The sequence below is a fragment of the Eriocheir sinensis genome, chromosome 67 (genome assembly GCF_024679095.1).
Source record: "Eriocheir sinensis breed Jianghai 21 chromosome 67, ASM2467909v1, whole genome shotgun sequence".
Lineage (NCBI taxonomy): Eukaryota > Metazoa > Arthropoda > Malacostraca > Decapoda > Varunidae > Eriocheir > Eriocheir sinensis.
The window spans coordinates 2,266,315-2,282,161 of record NC_066575.1 but is presented as its reverse complement, the minus strand read 5'-3'; the positions used below and the strand labels follow the sequence as shown (position 1 = coordinate 2,282,161).

The following is a 15,847-nucleotide window of genomic DNA, read 5'->3' as shown; positions in this document are numbered from 1 at the left end:
TCACCTTCACACCCACTTTTTTCAGCAATGTGACGGCCCGGCAACAGCCAAGTGTTTTGCATTCCGCTGCAACATCCGCCACTTGGGAGCTCGACGAACAGCAAGCATCCACATCAAGTCCCGTCTTTGGAATGCCACACTGGTCGAGGACTACCCACGCGTCAGCTATGTCAGCATCAAGTCCAAGGGCTCGCTGATCCTTCCAGATGACATCCGGGAGGACCAGTCACAGGAGGACGACGTGGACTCCGCCCAGACACTGGCGTACCCGGACCTGCTGGACCAACTGCCGCCTGAGGAAGTGCCTTTGTGGGTGATTCTGGTGTCCATCTTTGCCGGCCTCTTGCTGCTCATCCTCATTGTGCTCGTCCTCTGGAAACTTGGTTTCTTCGAGAGGAGGAGGCCAGACCCGACGCTCTCAGGAAACCTGGATAAGGATGCTAATGGATACTAATTTATTTATTTCTTTTAAAGTAATTAATCTCTTAACTTGTGTTCATACAAAAGTGCCAATTTTTATATAAACAGTTCTTGAAGAATTATAGCAGGATGTAACCATGTGTTACATTCCTACATAAAAGATATATATATCCTATATATATTTGTAAGTGCTTTCTAGTGTCCGTGTCTGTGGTGAGTGGGCAGTCTTCCTTATTTAATTGCACTAAACCTGAAGAGTATGAGGTCACAAAACATCAGCTTTTTTGAAGTTGTTTTCTACAGCTACTTAACCTGTGAAGGCTGACTGACCCGTGGGCTTGGGAAGGCTGACTGACCCGTGGGCTTGGTCTGGTTGTATGTGACTGCCACTAAACCTGTTTTGCTGCTGCTGTGCCATGACTGTGATGTTTCCTGTGCCTTTAACACTAGGCAGTGAAGGAATGACCCTAGGTGTATGTATACTGTTTCGAATACTGAGAAAATAATAGAGCTACTTTCCTGGAGTGTTGCAGGTAGAGTCAGTTATTAGGAACTATAATGAAGTAGTGGATGAGATTTTATTTTCACAAGAAATATATTATTGCTTGAAATGGCTCCTGTACAGATTTTGTAACTATTTCATGCAGTGCTTAGATATGTGCTTTATGGGATGTGTACGTGATTGTGTGTGTGCGCGAGTCCACAAGCATGCCTGTCTGTGCTGCTGCTGCTGCTGCCAGGATGAAAGACTGAATGGTAAAAATGAGCTCTCCTTCCCCGGTGCCTCAGGGACTTGGCACTGATTTTAATTACTTTGTGTGGCATTATGCCATGAAATGCTAATACTGCTTCTTCCTTAGTGTGCTGATGGGTGCTGGAGTTCTGTTAGGGTAATGTTTTTTAAGTATTTACAGCTCACAGGTGACATAATTTACTTACTGCTTGAGAGGCTTTAAATAATGGTTTGAGTTCCCAAGCAAACAAATTGTTCATGTAATGCCACATCAAAGACTTTTTAAAAATGTGCCTCTTGAATAACCAAGTGCCTTCCTTTTGTTCGCTGTGCAGACTCTGAGGCTCGGGATGGACGAGGTGATGTATGAGTGAAGATAAAAGACTTATTTCCTTTTTTCAAGTCTAGTTTTATACATGAAAAAATATTTATTTATGTATAAATGAGTGACAAGCTTTGAGCACCTTGTGAAACCAAGTTTTGTTTGACTTACTTTGCTCCAAAAAAATTTATCCTGAATTGGGTGGATTTTATCTAGAAAAAAAACTTTTACTGACCCTCAAATTATTTACAACCTGATCCCCATTTACCAAGCACTCAGCTTTCATAACCATAAAAAAACTGCCAGAACTCTGGCATACATGTGAGTTAATTAATTTCATTAAAGCTTTAAAATATCCAGCCATGATCAATGAAACACTTTGTTTCACAAGGCGCTCCTTTACTCTCCACATAATCTTACCTACTTGCCGAGTATGATTGTTGGCTAAGCGATGACCGTTGATTAGTGACACCTTGGCTGCCAAGACGTCTGTGATGCCAATCCTTGAGGCTTGACATTGTAGGTGCCAACCCTGCCATCCACATGGTGTGACATTTGGGGCATCTGGAGGAAGTGGCAAAGCTGTGACCCGCTGGCGCTGCGTCCTGCGTTGCCTTGTGCCATTACCACTCACTCTATTCTCCAGAAGCTAGTCGAGTCCACGGAAGTGGTTCTCATCTGTGGAGTGAGATCAGTTTAATATTATGCACATGTACTCCTGCAATGCATTTCTCTATTCAAGTACATACTGAGAGTGCACACATTTTGTATCTGATGGGAATTTTTGCGAGTGAAGATGTACATCACATGATCATCCAGTGTGCGGCTTTTGTGTGTGTGTGTGTGTGTGTGTGTGTGTGTGTGTGTGTGTGTGTGTGTGTGTGTGTGTGTGTGTACACACACCACAAAAGAGTGAATGAACATTAATTTTATGAAACTAATGTGGTTGTTCTGCTTCATATCTTGTTTCATGTATATATGTAGATACTTGGTGATAATTGCTGTTTTGTTATGTACTAAGTCATAATTCATTTTTTTCATGGTCTGTTGTAATAAGATTCTCATACCTTCATAAATTATATTGTTTAGGATCTCACTGGACAAGTAGAGAGAGGAAGCTTTACCTGTGTTACGACGCTAATCACTGAGAAGCTGGACTCACCCGAGGAGTAATCAGTGTACTTATACTGTTTTCATCTGCAGAGAATGTGATTTTCTTTATCAGGATGTGAATGAGGTGATGTGTATATATGTTCAGGTGACTGAATGTTGTACATATACAATAAAGAGAATTCTAACTAATAAAACCTTCATTCCCCAACCACTGTGACTTTGTGTGTAGAAAAAAACACACAGACCATAACACCACTCACTAATTTGGCCCGTCGCTGCTACACGGTAAAGCCACAAATTTGGCCCGTCGCTGGGAAAGACAAGCAAAAATGAGTTTGGACTTTGTGAGGAATTAATTAAGACATTCTGAAAACTTTGGAGAACGAAAGAAGAGTACATGTGTCAGGGGATAAGAATGAAGCAGTTAGAAGCGAAGAGTGTCAGTGTGGTTGGGATGTGGGATGTTGATGAAGTGAATGAGAACGGCAAATACCTTGTGGATGTCTGTGCTGAGAGGAGCCCATTCCTGTCAAACACTTTTCACCTTAAGTCAATCCACAGGACAGAAAAACCTAAGGACAGAAAACCCAGGTTCAGGATGATGTGCTTAAGAAAGTGATGTAATACTGAAAAGAAAAGTGATTTTATAAGAAGCGATACAAAGCGTCACAGGTCAAAAGAAGAAGAAGAAGAAGAGGTAGCCTATACTTTGGGCAGGAGGAAATGAGAGCAACGTGATAGATTACGTAGCCGTTGATAACAGGCTGAAAAGCAGGATGTATTAGAAGCAGATGTGGGGGAAGGGTTTAACGGTTCTAATCACTTTGGAGTAGAATAGAAATAAAGAACGAGCGAGAAATGGGAATCTAAAGGGAACGCGATGATGGGAAATGGGAGGAACTATCAAATGAGAGATTGCATAACAGTGGCTACAGGAAGGTGTATAGAAAAAACTTGGAACATTTACCTAAAAGCGTAGAAACCCATTTTTTCCGGGACACAGGGCGCACCAGAAGGATGGACAGTTGGGTCAATAAAAGCTTTGCCAGTTTAACGAAATCTTCCTCTAAAGCCTGAGCCCTGAAGCGTCCAGAGACACCACACAGCCATTATCGACCCTTTAACCGGCAAACGGGGAGTCGCGCCATTCCTCTATCGCCGTGACCACAAATCGTCCGCGGCGCAATGTCTGGGCGGCGCGAAACAGCCTCGAGGTGTTTGGAATGACTGGTTCTTGCCCTGTGACAGCCCCTCCCCCCTCCTTCCTTTCCTTCCCCTGAACCACACCCTTCCTATACGTAACTGTTCACTTAAACCCTGCTGCAGTTAGACCTCATCTCGATTATGCAGTTCAGTTCTGGTCCCCCTACTATAGAATGGATATAAAGATGTTAGAATCTGTTTAAAGGAGGATGACAAAAATAATTCAGAGGGTGAAAAACTTGCCTTATGTGGATAGACTGAAGCATTTAAATCTACACTTTCTAGAAAGGCGAAGGTTGCGGGGAGACCTGATCGAAGTTTATAAATGGATGAAGGGCTTTAATAAAGGGGATGTCAATAGGGTTTTGGTTGTTAAAGAACCAGGTAGGACACGTAGCAAGGGATTTAAGTTAGATAAATTCAGATTCAACAAAGACATAAGCAAGAATTGGTTTACCAATAGAGTGGTAGATGAATGGAATAGACTTGGCAGTCATGTTGTGGGTGCCAATACCATAGATACATTCAAGAAGAGGTTGGATAAATTCATGGATAGTGAGGTAAGGTGTGGTTAGAATTACAGGAGCTGCATTGTATAGGCCAATTGGCCTCTTGCAGACTCCTTACGTTCTTATGTTCTTATGTTTGCAGCTGAGCTGAGTTTTCCCGGGAAGTCTTGGCCCAGCCAGGACGAGCACTGATTAGAAGAGCTCGCAGGGACTGCGCCCCGCCCGTGGCCTTGTTCTAGGCTGCCTTATCTCTATGTGTTGGCTTGAGCAGTAAATCCGACAGGCAGTTCCCTTCACCTTGAGCTTGTGGTGCTATCATGCAAGTGCTGACTGTGCAGCCGCTGATGTATTGTGGCCTGACAGGCGGCCCCCGGTCTGTGGGCGGCCCAGCCTGCGTCCTGCTCTACACAGGTGCAGGCTGCCGGAAAGTCTACCGTTTAAACACTCAAGAGAAAGAGATGGATTCAAGGAATGAACTGAACCACAACTAATGAAGACATCGAATAACAGTGCCTCTGCCAGTTCACTGGATCATGCAAACACACACACTACGCTCTCCGCGAAAACTTGTATTAATTTGGTGAGTTTAAGACGTTACAGTATGCAGAATTTATGTTTATTATTTTGTATGTAGAAAGTTAAAGAGTAACTGTACCTACAAACAGACTTGAGACAATCTTGATCATTTCCTGCCACTGATCAGCCTTCCAGCTTCAAGGCAAACCAAGCCTGCACACTGCCCTAACGACCCACAGCCACCCTGGGAGACGCATTTGCCTTAAAGAACGTACGGAGGAGGAAAATAACTTGTACTACACAGCCTCGGTGCTCAAACACAAGGGAAAGGGAATGCTGATGAAACTAAACAACAAATTACGTCTCCAGAAAGAAGAGAAAATTGTTACAAAGTTGCGCGAATTTGTGCCGACGAAAAACAACGCGCGATAATTAAGTTACTTTTGACTAATAGCGAGAGTGTGTGTGTGTGTGTGTGTGTGTGTATGTGTGTGTGTGTGTGTGTGTGTGTGTGTGTGGAGGCGGAGTGGGGAAGGGGGGGGGAGGAAAACGGAGTGGGTTGACTTACGGAGTGGAGCAAGACAGATTGAGAGACAGACACAGAAAGACAGACAAAAGCCCTTAATTAACAGACAGCTAGAGACAAGTAACAGGGAAATAGACAACCCAACAGACCCATAGGCCAAGACACACTAAAAAAAATAAACGAAATATAATAGTTTCAATTAATACATCATAAATACACTAAAAGATAAGGTACAGAATATTTAAAGTTCGCAAAATTTGTAGGAGCAGCGAGTAGCGGGCTTTTTTTTATTATTGTTTCCGTTTTTTGTGCCCTTGAGCTGTCTCCTTTGTTGTAAAAAATATATAAAAAATTAAGTAAGAATATAAAGCTAAAATGATATACAAAAAGTGAAGTTACGTAAGCAGGTAAATAAAGGCGCACACCTCCGTCCCTCGTCCAGGTGTGGCCCAGCGTCGAGGCCCATTAAGTTGACCGCAAGGAGGGCGCCAGGTGAGGAGACAGATGGTGCGGCTGACAGGTGGCGCTGGTAATGAAAGTATGGATGACGCCTATACGCCGCCCCCTCCCCTCCACCCCTTCTACCCCTCCACTACCTCCCCTCCAACATCTTTACCTCTTCACATCATCTCCTCTCCACTCTTTCATCCCTCCTCCTCTTCTTCCTCCCCTCCACTACCATTACCCCTCCATCTCTCCACATCTTCCATCCACTCCCTCCACCCCTCCAGAGATCGTCCACCATTCATTCACCTTCTCTATTACTCCATCTCTCCACTTCCCCTCCATTCCCTCTACCCCTCCATCTCTCCACCTCCCCTCCATCTTTATTTCATCCATTCCTCCATTCCCTCTACCTGTGATTCTTCCTCCATCCGCCAGTCACTTTCCCTCTCTTCCATTAGATATTTTTACTCTCCCCTTCATTCTTTTTCTCCTCCTCCTCCTCCAGATATCCTTCACTCACTCCATTGTGTCAGTGATTTTTCCTTCACTTCATTACCTGGCCCCTTCACTACATGTCATACGTCACCTATCCTCCCTTTCTCCCCCTTTCCTTCCATCTTTCTTCCAGTGAGGCCTTCTATTTCCTTCCTTTCATCCTTTTCACCCGTCCTGTCATTCTTCATTCTCCTTTCTCCGTCAGTTCTACTCATTCTCCCGTCCTTCCACTTCCCTTCTCCGCAACAGGCATTAAATCCTCGCTTTCCCCTTCCATCTTTCTTCCAGTGAGGCTTTTTATCTCATTCCTTTCATCCTTTTCACCCGTCCTGTCATTCTTTATTCTCCTTTCTCCGTCAGTTCTACTCATTCTCTCGTCCTTCCACTTCCCTTCTCAATATGCATTAAATTCTCGCTTTCCCCTTCCATCTTTCTTCCAGTGAGGCTTTCTATCTCCTTCCTTTCATCCTTTTCACTTGTCCTGTCATTCTTTATTCTCATTTCTCCATCAGTTCTACTCATTCTCCCGTCCTTCCACTTCCCTTCTCAATATGCATCAAATTCTCGCTTTCCCCTTCCTTCCCCCTTCCTCATGGCAGCTATCAATCATCCATTCCTCCACCTTTCAATCGGTTATCTTCCAGGTTTCCCCTTTCCACTCTTGCGGTCAACAGCGGTCACTTTCCTACCTTTTCGTCTCCCTTCTCGTGACCATCCCTCATTTCTATTCCTAAAGGAGACCACATATATAATGACAACAATAATACAGTGATAATAATGATAGTGGTTGTAGTAGTAGTAGTAGTAGTAGTGTTAGCAGTAGTAGAAGTGTTAGTAGTAGTAGTAGTAGTAGTAGATGACGATAGTGAAGAGAGACAAATAGCCAAACAAACACTACCGCAATCACCACCATCACCATCACCATCATCATCATCGCCATTATCATCAACAGCAGCAGCCAAACAAGACGCCGAAAATGACTCTATTTTTGTTTCGCTCTGCCAAACCTCGCTACTACAAGACTTTCCCTTTCACCGTCTGATGGCCCTAACACCTGTACTGATGGCCCTCCTTACACCCACACACCTGTACTGATGGCCCTCCTTACACCCACACACCTGTACTGATGGCCCCCCTTACACCCACACACCTGTACTGATGGCCCTCCTTACACCCACACACCTGTACTGATGGCCCTCCTTACACCCACACACCTGTACTGATGGCTCTCCTTACACCCACACACCTGTACTGATGGCTCTCCTTACACCCACACACCTGTACTGATGGCCCACCTTACACCCACACACCTGTACTGATGGCCCTCAATACACCCACACACCTGTACTGATGGCCCTCCTTACACCCACACACCTGTACTGATGGCCCTCAATACACCCACACACCTGTACTGATGGCCCTCAATACACCCACACACCTGTACTGATGGCCCTCATTACATCCACACACCTGTACTGATGGCCCTCATTACATCCACACACCTGTACTGATGGCCCTCAATACACCCACACACCTGTACTGATGGCCCTCAATACACCCACACACCTGTACTGATGGCCCTCAATACACCCACACACCTGTACTGATGGCCCTCAATACACCCACACACCTGTACTGATGGCCCTCAATACACCCACACACCTGTACTGATGGCCACTCTTACACCTTCACGTCTAAACCTACACACAAGTTTTTATACATTTCTTATACTTTTCTTTTGCATTTCTTACATTTTTTATACACTTCCCATACATTTCTTATACATTTCTCCTTTTTTTTTATATACCTTTCCTATACAATTCTTGCGCCATAATTTTTTGCCATCTTTAGAAATCATATACAAAAAGTTTACAAAACACTGAAGAAAATTAGTTTTATGATGAATACTAGAAAAAGCGAAGTCGACTTAATCCCGCATAAAGAAACATCGGTAAGTTTGCCAATAGGTTGCAAAACGCGACTATAAAATGAAAACTTGTGTAAGGCCGCCGCGGTTATCTAAGAAAAGGTTTTGTGGCGGTAATCGGTTGCTAATTCACTATATTGTCATCGTGTGGTTGCCTGCTGGCTTTGCAAAAACAATGAAAGCAATAACAGAGGGAGAATAGCAGTATTTCATCACCGTCTTTGTAACTGTAAACATTGCATCCATTTATATTTTTTTCGGTTTTTATTGTGTTTGTTTTTACTACTGACGGAACTTTTACTTCACAAACAATATACAAGAACTAAGCGTTTTGCCGTTTAGAAGCTGGAAATAAGTTACCTGATAACACTTCCACTTTCTATATCCTTTCTCTTTTTGCTGAGCGCGTGTGTCTTTCTATTTCCAGTTATTATTTATCACCCGTTTTCCACCACTAAGCCTCATCCAGACAGTCACCTACCCCCACACACACCCCACACACGAGTACACACCCCGCGGCGACACTAAGCAAGATGTACACAGCATGAGAGCTACACACGCACTCCTGAACGCACCGCAGCAGCCTCGTACATTAAAGCAGCGAAGTGAGGGACAGACAGACAAAGTTACAGCTTGACTCGAGGCTTCGGTTGGTATTTGCAGAGACTTTCGCCTCCCACCTCAGCTATTTCCAGGGGCCAAAAAGGAGATCAGTCGGGGTCTTATGAGTGTTTTTCTAGGGTCAAACTGCCACCAGGGTCATATATCTACCCTTGTAAATGCTCAAAACTCCTATGAAAGCCTTATCATATGTGGGTGTGTAGTCCGTGGGTGTGTAATTTATGGGTGTGTAGTCCGCGAAATGTTGAAGAATGCTCATTACTGTCACCCGAAGAGAAGCAATGGAAAAGTTGTATTAGATGTAAACGTGAAGTGCTTATTGTTTTCTTTTAGAGAGAGAGAGAGAGAGAGAGAGAGAGAGAGAGAAGTAGGGTGGGGGGGGGGGAGGGGGGGAGTAAGGGCAGATGACACAACACTCATTGATTAACTTTCACTTCTGGGCCAAAATACGAAATTTTTTGACGAATCACTTTGGTACACAGAAAGTCGAGGGAAGGGAGACAAAACGTTGACATAAGAACACATGAGACAACTTACGCTACGCAGATGCAGACAAATATACAAAATACTAATACTTATGAGAGAGAGAGAGAGAGAGAGAGAGAGAGAGAGAGAGAGAGAGAGAGAGAGAGAGAGAGAGAGAGAGAGAGAGAGAGAGAGAGAGAGAGAGAGAGAGAGAGAGAGATACTATGAGGTAAGGGAGCGAAAGTATTCCATGAAATCAAGACAAATAAATACACGTCTGAGCTCTGTGAAACCCGTGCAGGGAGTGTCATTACGAAGGAGGTAATGAAGGTGTTCGCCGCGGGGAAGAAGATGGGAGGGGTGGAGTCGTGAGGAGGTGGAGGGCGGGAGGGAGGAGATGGAGAAGGTGCGGGACGGAGGGAGATATGGGAGGAGGCGCGGGAGGGAGGAAGACGGAGCTGCAGGAGTAGATTCAGTGGACGGCCGCCAGTGTTGAAGTGGTTGTCAGGGATGGAGGGACGTCGGTTACTGCTCCTTCCCTTCCTTGTCGGTCTCTTAGGTAAGACAACGAATGAACACAATTGATATTTTCAAATGCTGGCTTCAGTCAGTCCTATTTAGTGGTCAGCACGACTAGCTACGAATCCGCAGGCCCGGACTCGATCCTGGTGGGCAGTAAGCGCTCAGCTCACCTGGCAGTTCATTCTCCCTTTCATAAAGGTAAAGTTAGTGGCATACGCTAAGCTGCGCGTGGCCTCGGTGCTTACCTCTGTCTCATTAACCTTTGAGCCTGTGGAGGTAAGAAGCAATGATTCTTCTTGCGAAGAACCCGTACACAGGGTAAGTGTGACATCCCATTGCCAATATATAGTTTACCTTTCCAAGGTGTCCCCAGGTAAACGACCAGCCCGAAAGGGTGAACAGCCTGCTAGGCACAGAGTGCCTGGGCTGGGATCGAACTCTGGGTTGCGAATTCGCCACTACACCACGGAGGCTGTTTAATAAATGGGTACTTTGGGAAATATGAGTAAGGTAAACTAAGGTAACCCGGACGTCACACTTGTATTGTGTCCCGGGGTGATCGGTTCTTAGCCCGCACAGGCTCAAGGCTCAATGAGACCGAAGTGAGCACCGAGGCAACGGGCAGCTTCGTGTCAGCCCCCAACTTACCTCACCTTCAGCAAGACCATGAACATGATAAATCACACTTTTTTTTACTGACAACTAACCATATTTTACTTGAAAATTTTCGAGTTGAATTAACATTTCTTTCTTCTGAACTGAGTCATTCCGTGCAATTAGTTTTTCCTCTGAGGCTATGAAGGAGAGCTGAGAACATGATTCCTGTGGTTTGATTGTGTAATACCGCATGGCAAGTCTTATGCTGGACTGAATAAAATTAGTGATAGTGAACATCAAAAAATGTAAAAAGAATGGCGACTTATGCTAGACTAATATATAATCAGTGGCAGTGAATAACAAACTGCGTGGCTCAGCGAAAGGAGTCTGGCGAGACGGCAACTTTCACGGCGGCCTAATAACGATCACTGTTCGGGTTGGACGTTAAGAGGAGACACTTTTACATTCATTGTGGCCGACGACTATCCGTCAGCCTGGTTCATGTGAAGGTGTATGTGACATATGTAGCTCTTTAGACGGGCATATCATAAGTGTATTATCTCAGATAGGGGGATTTGTAACAAGAACACGAGTGGGCCTTTCTTCCTAACATTGCTAATTCTGGTACTAATCTAATATCACACTGGTCCCTGCTTTACACAGTTGACCGGGGTTGTCTCGCGGCGGTAAAGGATCAACAACCTCATGCCGCGGCCGCCGAGAGAGACCAGACTCCAGAAGGGTCGTCATGGATACCCTACGGCTGGGACATCGCTGGCATGGGTCACCGCTACGAGGCTGTGCTGCCCTTGGCTCGTCCACGGCGGCGCCACTTCAGCGACGAGCCCGAGCTGCTGTATGCCGTGTACGAGTCTCGCCCTGTGCTGGCCAAGGAGGGGCTGACGGACGAGGAGGCGGCGTGGGTGCCTGACGCGGCGCCGCTACGAACCATCAAGGAACACTACGCTTCGGGGTCACGTGACTTCGACCACCACTTCGGGATGTCGCCACGAACCCCGATCACATACACGGCCCCGCACACCACGCCGCCACTCCTCTACACCGAGGCTCCCACACACGACCCCACGCCATATACAGATGCTACCACACCTTACACAGAGGCGCCCACGCCGTACACAAAGGCGCCCACGCCGTACACAGAGGCACCCACGCCCCACACAACGGCCCCGAAGCCTCACACGCCTCCTCAAGCGCCACCGCTCCCACAACAACCTGAGTACGCTCTTCCCCTGCAGCGGCGCCCTCGTAAATATTACCTTACAGGCGCTGGGCAGAACACTCACAAGGCACCGCCTCGCCCCAGCCACTTCGGTTTCAGAAAATACTACATTGACCCTGCCACCAAAGGGGCCTTGGAGGGGCCGCCCTACCCTACCCTCTTCCCCGCCCACCCGCCACCCACCTACCCTCACCCCCGCCCTCCACCTACCATCAGGCAGTATTTCCTCCAGAAGCCAGGAGACAAGGAGCCCCCAGTCACCAATCTCACGCCCTTCGAAGTGTACGACAAGGTGAGCTCGTCTGGCCCCTCTCGTGGCTGCCTCTTGTCTGGTCCACGGGGTTCACGCGGGGGTGGTCGAGGCGGTCTCTTAAAGCTTCCATAGTCTTTGTGAAGCTTCAGTGACTAGTTGAGGTAGTCACTAAAGCAGTTTATTAACATATACATTACCACAGAGTAATGGAGGTTGAGTCTTTTTACTATTTTATCGTCTGCAGAAGCTACGAAGCCTGTGCCTGTTTATAGTAAAATTACTATGTATAGGTTTTGCTAAATGAACCACGAAACTTTTGGGCAAAGCGGTATCAAGCAGCATGAAGCTGATTCCGTTAGTTTAAAAAAAAGTACAAAATGCTGGGTTAAACCTTATTCTGTACAGCATAATCTAGGTGGGACATTACCAGAGATAAATATTGCAGCTTTATACCTGATGTATCGGGTAGTATTCCATGTATGGATATTTATCACACTTTTGTCATTCTTAACAATGTAACATTTATTTTGCATTTAACTAGTTGCTCAAAACTCACACACGGCAGGTAAAAACATTAACATTCCTCGGGCCACCAATTATAAAATCACTGCATGGTTCGTGTAAAAAATGTTACCCAAACGACGGCGAGCTATAACAGCCAGACGCACACACTGGTTATCTGCACCAGTCTCTTTTACCTACGCTTATCTTTGGCTCAATTCCACACACCATCTTTTAACTTTCACTGCTTGTTCCATCTATAAATACTTAAGTTCAGATGTAACACAAACCAAGTCTCGTAGGACAGTTTTTACAAAAGTACGAATTCATCGGTTTGCCAAAGGCTGCCTCTCCAAAGGCCATCAGATAACGCAGGTCACGAATATTGATTTACTTTTTTGACCCAGCATCTTAACGTCAGGGACAAAGACCAGTTGGTACTAATCTTACTTGTCTTTTAGCTTCGCAAGACGCGGATGGTGGACACTGGGACGCACGGCCGGACAGTCCCCGGCGCCCCCACGTCCTGGGTGTCCTTCAGCTCCTCCTCCGGGGCGCCGTGACTCCCTCGTTTTGTTACTAAAATGTTGTTTTGGGTGCTGTTATTGTTTTTTGTATTTTTGAATAAAAAAATGTATATTAACCCTGTTTGCATCTAACTGCCTACCTTGCTGTAACAAAAGACTTGTAAAACAGAAAAAAAAAGTATTAGAAAACGTGGAGGTTCCAGATGTATTGTCAAAGACATTAAGTAGAATTCATCCTTTTCTGGGAGCATTGGCAGAAATTACATGCAATGACAAAAACACTTCTGTTGTGTAAACTAAGTGCCTGTTTAAACCGGTAGCATCGGGGATCATGTTTCTTAATGGTCCCTCCAAGCGAGAAAAATGAGAAAAAATCACCCCTCACACAAACCATTTCATAATATATATCAAAGCATTTGTGATCAGATTATGCATCATTGGTAATGGGACTGGTGGATAGGGGAAGGGTTGGTAATGCGACTGGTGGATAGGGGAAGGGTTGGTAATGGGACTGGTGGATAGGGGAAGGGTTGGTAATGGGACTGGTGGATAGGGGAAAGATTGGTAATGGGACTGGTGGATAGGGGAAGGGTTGGTAATGGGACTGGTGGATAGGGGAAGGGTTGGTAATGGGACTGGAGGATAGGGGAAGGATTGGTAATGGGACTGGTGGATAGGGGAAGGGTTGGTAATGGGACTGGTGGATAGGGGAAGGGTTGGTAATGGGACTGGTGGATAGGGGAAGGATTGGTAATGGGACTGGTGGATAGGGGAAGGGGTGGTAATGGGACTGGTGGATAGGGGAAGGATTTACAATGGGACTGGTGGATAGGGGAAGGGTTGGTAATGGAACTGGTGGATAGGGGAAGGGTTGGTAATGGGACTGGTGGATAGCGGAAGGATTGGTAATGGGACTGGTGGATAGGGGAAGGGTTGGTAATGGGAGAGCTGAATAGGGGAAGGGTTGGTAATGGGACTGGTGGATAGGGGAAGGGTTGGTAATGGGACTGGTGGATAGGTGAAGGTTTGGTAATGGGACTGGTGGATAGGGGAAGGGTTGGTAATGGGACTGGTGGATAGGGGAAGGGTTGGTAATGGGACTGGTGGATAGGGGAAGGATTGGTAATGGGACAGGTGGATAGGGGAAGGATAGGTAATGGGACAGGTGGATAGGGGAAGGATTGGTAATGGGACTGGTGGATAGGGGAAGGGTTGGTAATGGGACTGGTGGATAGGGGAAGGGTTGGTAATGGGACTGGTGGATAGGGGAAGGGTTGGTAATGGGACTGGTGGATAGGGGAAGGGTTGGTTATGGGACTGGTGGATAGGGGAAAGATTGGTAATGTAACAGGTGGATAGGGAAGGATTGGTAATGGGACTGGTGGAAGGGGAAGGGTTGGTAATGGGACAGGTGGATAGGGAAGGGTTGGTAATGGGACTGGTGGATGGGGAAGGGTTGGTAATGGGACTGGTGGATAGGGAAGGATTGGTAATGGGACTGGTGGATAGGGAAGGATTGGTAATGGGACTGGTGGATAGGGAAGGGTTGGTAATGGGACTGGTGGATAGGGAAGGGTTGGTAATGGGACTAGTGGATAGGGAAGGATTGGTTATGGGACTGGTGGATAGGGAAGGGTTGGTAATGGGACTGTTGGATGGGGAAGGGTTGGTAATGGGACTGGTGGATGGGGAAGGATTGGTAATGGGACTGGTGGATAGGGAAGGGTTGGTAATGCGACTGGTGGATAGGGAAGGGTTGGTAATGGGACTGGTGGATAGGGAAGGGTTGGCAATGGGACTGGTGGATAGGGAAGGATTGGTAATGGGACTGGTGGATAGGGAAGGGTTGGTAATGGGACTGGTGGATAGGGGAAGGTTGGTAATGGGACTGGTGGATAGGGAAGGATTGGTAATGGGACTGGTGGATAGGGAAGGGTTGGTAATGGGACTGGTGGATAGGGAAGGGTTGGTAATGGGACTGGTGGATAGGGGAAGGATTGGTAATGGGACTGGTGGATAGGGAAGGTTGGTAATGGGACTGGTGGATAGGGAAGGATTGGTAATGGGACTGGTGGATAGGGAAGGGTTGGTAATGGGACTGGTGGATAGGGGAAGGTTGGTAATGGGACTGGTTTATAGGGAAGGATTGGTAATGGGACTGGTGGATAGGGGAAGGATTGGTAATGGGACTGGTGGATAGGGAAGGGTTGGTAATGGGACAGGTGGATAGGGGAAGGTTGGTAATGGGACTGGTGGATGGGGAAGGGTTGGTAATGGGACTGGTGGATAGGGAAGGGTTGGTAATGGGACTGGTGGATGGGGAAGGATTGGTAATGGGACTGGTGGATAGGGAAGGATTGGTAATGGGACTGGTGGATGGGGAAGGGTTGGTAATGGGACTGGTGGATAGGGAAGGATTGGTAATGGGACTGGTGGATGGGGAAGGATTGGTAATGGGACTGGTGGATAGGGAAGGATTGGTAATGGGACTGGTGGATAGGGGAAGGGTTGGTAATGTGACTGGTGGATAGGGAAGGGTTGGTAATGGGACTGGTGGATAGGGAAGGATTGGTAATGGGACTGGTGGATAGGGAAGGGTTGGTAATGGGACTGGTGGATAGGGAAGGGTTGGTAATGGGACTGGTGGATAGGGAAGGGTTGGTAATGGGACTGGTGGATGGGGAAGGATTGGTAATGGGACTGGTGGATAGGGAAGGATTGGTAATGGGACTGGTGGATGGGGAAGTGTTGGTAATGGGACTGGTGGATAGGGAAGGGTTGGTAATGGGACTGGTGGATAGGGAAGGATTGGTAATGGGACTGGTGGATAGGGGAAGGATTGGTAATGTGACTGGTGGATGGGGAAGGTTGGTAATGGGACTGGTGGATAGGGAAGGATTGGTAATGGGA

The 15,847-nt window shown here is 46.6% G+C and overlaps 2 protein-coding genes and 1 long non-coding RNA gene across 6 annotated transcripts in view; 2 read left to right on the top strand and 1 right to left on the bottom strand.

The window, feature by feature from the left end:
- LOC126987925 (integrin alpha-PS1-like) overlaps positions 1-2,782 on the top strand; it is a 30,005-nt gene extending 27,223 nt beyond the window's left edge. For all 4 annotated transcript variants that reach the window (XM_050845524.1, XM_050845526.1, XM_050845525.1 and 1 more), the window contains one exon: positions 26-2,782. In XM_050845524.1, the coding sequence (XP_050701481.1) occupies positions 26-454 (429 nt within the window). In that variant the 3' untranslated portion in view covers positions 455-2,782. The remainder of the gene's footprint in view (positions 1-25) is intronic.
- On the bottom strand, positions 1,527-12,860 carry LOC126987927 (uncharacterized). Its single transcript, XR_007741280.1, has 2 exons — positions 11,867-12,860; positions 1,527-2,153 (listed from the first exon to the last, which is right to left on the bottom strand). It is a non-coding gene; the product is annotated as an uncharacterized LOC126987927 (long non-coding RNA).
- Positions 9,752-13,191, top strand: LOC126987926 (uncharacterized). The gene is made up of 3 exons (XM_050845527.1): positions 9,752-9,856; positions 11,080-11,948; positions 12,872-13,191. Exons 1-3 carry the CDS (start codon positions 9,808-9,810, stop codon positions 12,971-12,973), a joined length of 1,020 nt encoding a protein of 339 aa, XP_050701484.1. The 5' UTR covers positions 9,752-9,807; the 3' UTR covers positions 12,974-13,191.
- The last annotated feature ends 2,656 nt before the right edge of the window (positions 13,192-15,847 follow it).

What these genes read in the sequence shown, in the direction of transcription:
- LOC126987926 (XM_050845527.1), top strand. Translation starts at nt 9,808, where the DNA reads ATGGAGGGACGTCGGTTACTGCTCCTTCCCTTCCTTGTCGGTCTCTTA. An exon ending in CTTCCTTGTCGGTCTCTTAG is followed by an intron (nt 9,857 to 11,079) that starts GTAAGACAACGA and finishes TGCTTTACACAG; the next exon opens with TTGACCGGGGTTGTCTCGCG. An exon ending in CCTTCGAAGTGTACGACAAG is followed by an intron (nt 11,949 to 12,871) that starts GTGAGCTCGTCT and finishes CTTGTCTTTTAG; the next exon opens with CTTCGCAAGACGCGGATGGT.